The following is a 4590-nucleotide window of genomic DNA, read 5'->3' as shown; positions in this document are numbered from 1 at the left end:
TATAAAAGAAGTTTAATTTGAATATTACTTTCCTAAAAAATTCCAAATTTGCTTACTTAAAATATTAAAATAGTTATCATTTAATATACAAAATAAAAAAAATTTAACAAGTAAAACGGTATTATTTTGTTCAAAATAACATAATTTTTTGCGGCGTTTTCTTAAAAAATGCCGCAATAAATAAACAATAGTAAAAACGCCGCAAAAATCATTTTAAAAAAAAGGTGCCTTTTATTTCCAAATTTCTCCGCCTAAAATCTCCAAATTAAAAGAGCTCCGCTACTAAAGCAGGTTTTTGAAATTCCTTTTGTGCTTTCTCTCTGTCAAAAAAGAACAAAATCCCTAAACATAAGTGTTTCTCCTCCTCAACCGTGTAGATAGCTAAAACCCCTTTCTTTTCAGTTCCCATTTAAACCCTAAATTCCTAATAGCAAAATCTAAGCAACAAAGCAATGGCAGAGGGGGCAGGAGAAGAAAAGAAGAAATTTTCAATCTGGGATTTGCCAGATGTACCAATGGGTCAACTTCCGCCGCATCTTGAACTCCAACGAAGTCGTGTTTCATGCAATAAGGACGCCCCTATCCATGTATTTCTCTCTTACCCCCTTTTTTTTATCACCTAAAGCACACATCTTCAGTTGAAATTTTTTCATGAACACCCTTTTATTCATATATGGAGTGTTAAGAAACAGTGGTTTCTTGGGGTTGTTTAATTGGGTAATTAAAAAAAAATGGAGCCTTTTTCCTTATTTGGGGTTTGGGTTAGTTTCTTTGTATCATCTGTCTTGTTCTGTTCTTAAGGTTCTGAAATTTGTGGGTCTCTTTTTTTGTATTATAATGAAACGTCTTATGTTTTGGGGGCTTTTGTTGCTTGTAGACTGAGAGTATTCAATATTCTGGCGCAGTTTGGAATTAATAGATTACTCCATCTGGAGGATTATTAAACCAACTCCCACTGACAATTTCAACTTTCTACCAGAACCCCAAAAATGAATCTCAGACTCCTCCAAACCTATAATTGCTGCTGCTGCTCCTTTTTGGGTTATTTTTTTGCTTAGGATTTCCTGTTTTAGGTGGTATCCTTTTCTATATTGCAGTCTGAATTTCTACACTTGTAACTAAAGTCACCGCCCGCATGAGGCGGTGCCACTGCCAGTCTTCCTTTGCTTGCTTGCTTTCTAATTTCCAATTGATTTTAGATAGATTTCCTCCGGTGGTATGTAATATAATATGCTGCTCCTTCATTTCTCACTTGTTTGGGTCTCAAATAATCAACACCCCCATCCACTATATTATAATATAATATGCTGCTCCTTCATTTCTCACTTCATCAGTCCCCTAAACCCAATCATGCCATCTACTTGTGCCATACTTACAAGTATCATCCATTAACTGTCGATAACTTATAAAGAAATTTATTATTATTATTATTATTATTAGGGTGCTGAGTTTTTCTTTGTGTGTGATACGTTTATATAGTGTATATTGTTCGTGATGTTTTACAATCAATTATATTTATATTTATACCGCTCAAGATGATTACAGTTTAATTTGTGAGGGAATTCGTATTTTAATTGTAAAAGTCTTGTTTAACTTTAAAAGAAGTAATTGTTAAAGTAATTATATAAACAGTGCGATAAGTAATGCTCGCTGCTTTACTAGGTTGATGGTTTATCTGAATTTATGGAGTTTACCCTTAGGGCACTTGGTAATTCTTTACTTTTGTCTCTTTCAATTGTAGAAAATGATCAGCCAAATGAAAAGAACACCATTGTTTTCAAACTCCATGTTCAGTGTAAAAGAGGTAGTCCACGTATTACAGGTACTGTTTTGGGCTTTATCAGTGAAACATGAAACCTTTTTACTTAAATGAAATTAATAGGTCTTCCCTTTATAGCTTTGCCTAATGGTGTATAATAATGCAGTTAAATCGGATGCATTAAAGTGGTTGCCTAATGGGAGTGAACTGGTTAAGGAAACAAGAAATGCAGCTTCAGATTCATCATCAAAGCCTGAAACATACACTTACTTCGGTTGCAGTCAAGAGACCATTCCAGAATTTGTTAAGAACCCCATTATCCCTAAGTATCCAGATATTATTATTGCTAAACTTGGCCCTGGACAGGTATATTTTACATGCTTTTGTTTGTTTCAAAAATTGCTCATAAAGCATGTCAAGATGGCAGATCATGCCTTAGGTTTAGAAAAAATCTCTTCGCGAGCTAAATGTGGTGCTAGTAGATTAAGAAGGTTTTGTGTACTGCTCTCATTAGTTCAGGATCCGTTTTGAAGTTGTTAGAAGTTAATCTAATCCTTATGAAGTTTTTCGAGTGTACTAAAAGTTCCAACTTTTTTGCTAGGAAATTGAACTGGAAGCACATGCTGCTAAAGGCATTGGGAAAACACATGCAAAGTGGTCCCCAGTGGCCACTGCTTGGTATCGGATGCTTCCTGAGGTAAGGATAGACTGTAACTGTAGATTTCTTCTTTTCTAAACCTTCTTCATTTCTTTCGTTTATTCTATCTCATTTTGACTCTATATTATTACAATATTATGATATATTTATATATTTAGGTTGTATTATTGGAAGATATCGAAGATGACCTTGCTGAAGAACTCAAAAGCAAATGCCCTGTTAATGTGTTTGATATAGAAGATCTTGGAAAAGTTACTTCTGTTCATTATGATTTGTTGTCTATATGGTGTAAATTTTGGTAATTATGTTTTTTTCCTCTATAAAAGGGTTTTCCAGTATTCCGTTACTAAATCTGGATTATATTCCTGTAATAGTGGGGTCAATAGCTATGTGATAGTGCTGACTGGTTCTGCTTGATATGCTTTAGCATGTGAAGTTAGGAGATATTGTTTTAGGTACATTTCCTAATGAAGAATTTGGCTGCCAAGCAGGTAGGAGAAGGGCAACTGTAGCACTGCGCCGTGTTAAAGATCATTTCATATGTAAGTAATGTGGGGGCTACTCTATGTCTTCTGCATGTGTTGTCAAAATTAGTTCTAGATTTCTTTAATGTCATTGCTTGATTAATATATTTTCATTGACTTCAAACCAACTTAAGGTTAGGCACAGCTTGAGATTAATATGTTTTTCTCCCCTTTTCTAGTCACCATTGAATCTACTGGAGCATTACCTCCTGAAGTTCTATTTACTGAAGCAGTGAAGATTTTAGAAGACGAGTGTGAACGCGTGATAACGGAGCTCTCATGATGCTTTTAATATGGTTAGTAAGGATGAGAGAAGCAACGGATTCTTTATTAATCCAAGGAGATTTTCTTGCCTATTAGCAAATCTTTTTCATTTCTCATCTTTTGGTTCATGGATGGGATTTGGAGGGGCAGATGGTATGATTCACATATATATATATATATAAAAAGAGTGGATTTTTGTGAGTTAATGTGTAATGAGAGGGATAGATTATTGGTGATGGGCTTTTTACATTTTTGGTATTGAATTAATATATAGTTGTAATACAAGGATCCATGGTTTAACCTTATGAAGTAGCCAATTCATCAGCTTTGCTTTTAGTGCCATAAAAACAGTAAAATTGCATCAGTTCTCTAATGAATGATTGATTGGTTATTAGTACAGTGGATTTTTTTAGGGCAGAAAGAATATATTTATAGTATTTTTTATTTATCCTTAAAAAGTATATTTAAAGTTTAAATTTAAAAAATAAAACATAATATAATATTTATTATAAAAATAAATATTATTTGATTAAAATAATTTTTTTTAAAAGTTATGTTTTTAGTGGCGTTTTTGCTAGAATCGCCGCTAAAGGTTTGTTCTTTAGCGGCGTTTGTGAAAAAAGCGCCGCTAAAGGTAGTGGTCGCGTTTGTGGGGGAAGTGCCGCTGAAGGTAGTGGTCTTTAGCGGCGCTTGTGGGGAAAGCGCCGCTGAAGGTCGTGGTCTTTAGCGGCGCTTGTGGGGAAAGCGCCGCTGAAGGTCGTGGTCTTTAGCGACGTTTGTGGGAAAAGCGCCGCTGAAGATCGTGGTCTTTAGCAGCGTTTGTGGGAAAAGCGCCGCTAAAGACCATGATCTTTAGTGGCGCTTTTCCAAAAACGCCGCTAAAGACCACGATCTTTAGCAGCGTTTATTTCAAAAAACGCCGCTAAAGTTAGCGACACTGTCATTAGCGGCATTTTTTGCGGCGCTTATAGAAGCGCCGCTAATGCTTTTTAGCGCCGCTAAAGGCCTAAAAAAGCGCCGCTAAAAGCCTGTTTTGGTGTAGTGACTTTAACATACCACTATTAATGATCCGAGTAAACGAAACGAAATAATAGAGAACAATTTTACGTAGCTAATAGTATAAAATAAGTAATTTATGAGATCAATTCGAAATATCTCAAGCAAACAAAATATGAAACTTTAAATGAGAAATACTAAAGTAGTTTAAAATAAATAAATAAAATAAACCACAAAACAGTGTTCTTTTTCTTTATTAAAATAATATATATAAAAAAATTAAAGGACAATGTACGTAAGGTAGTTTAAAACAAATAATGTAATAAAAATTTAAGTAAACATTAGGTGAAACATTTAAAATAAATGATATATGTAAAACTTAAAATAAA

General features: G+C 34.2%; 1 protein-coding gene across 1 annotated transcript; it reads left to right on the top strand.

The window, feature by feature from the left end:
• Window positions 1–263: 263 nt before the first annotated feature.
• On the top strand, window positions 264–3529 carry LOC105797444 (uncharacterized). The gene is made up of 7 exons (XM_052633838.1): window positions 264–587; window positions 1663–1822; window positions 1926–2125; window positions 2361–2456; window positions 2576–2716; window positions 2845–2959; window positions 3121–3529. Exons 1-7 carry the CDS (start codon window positions 453–455, stop codon window positions 3222–3224), a joined length of 951 nt encoding a protein of 316 aa, XP_052489798.1. The 5' UTR covers window positions 264–452; the 3' UTR covers window positions 3225–3529.
• The last annotated feature ends 1061 nt before the right edge of the window (window positions 3530–4590 follow it).

Source organism: Gossypium raimondii, chromosome 7 (assembly GCF_025698545.1).
Source record: "Gossypium raimondii isolate GPD5lz chromosome 7, ASM2569854v1, whole genome shotgun sequence".
Lineage (NCBI taxonomy): Eukaryota > Viridiplantae > Streptophyta > Magnoliopsida > Malvales > Malvaceae > Gossypium > Gossypium raimondii.
This window is presented reverse-complemented; position numbering and strand designations above follow the sequence as displayed.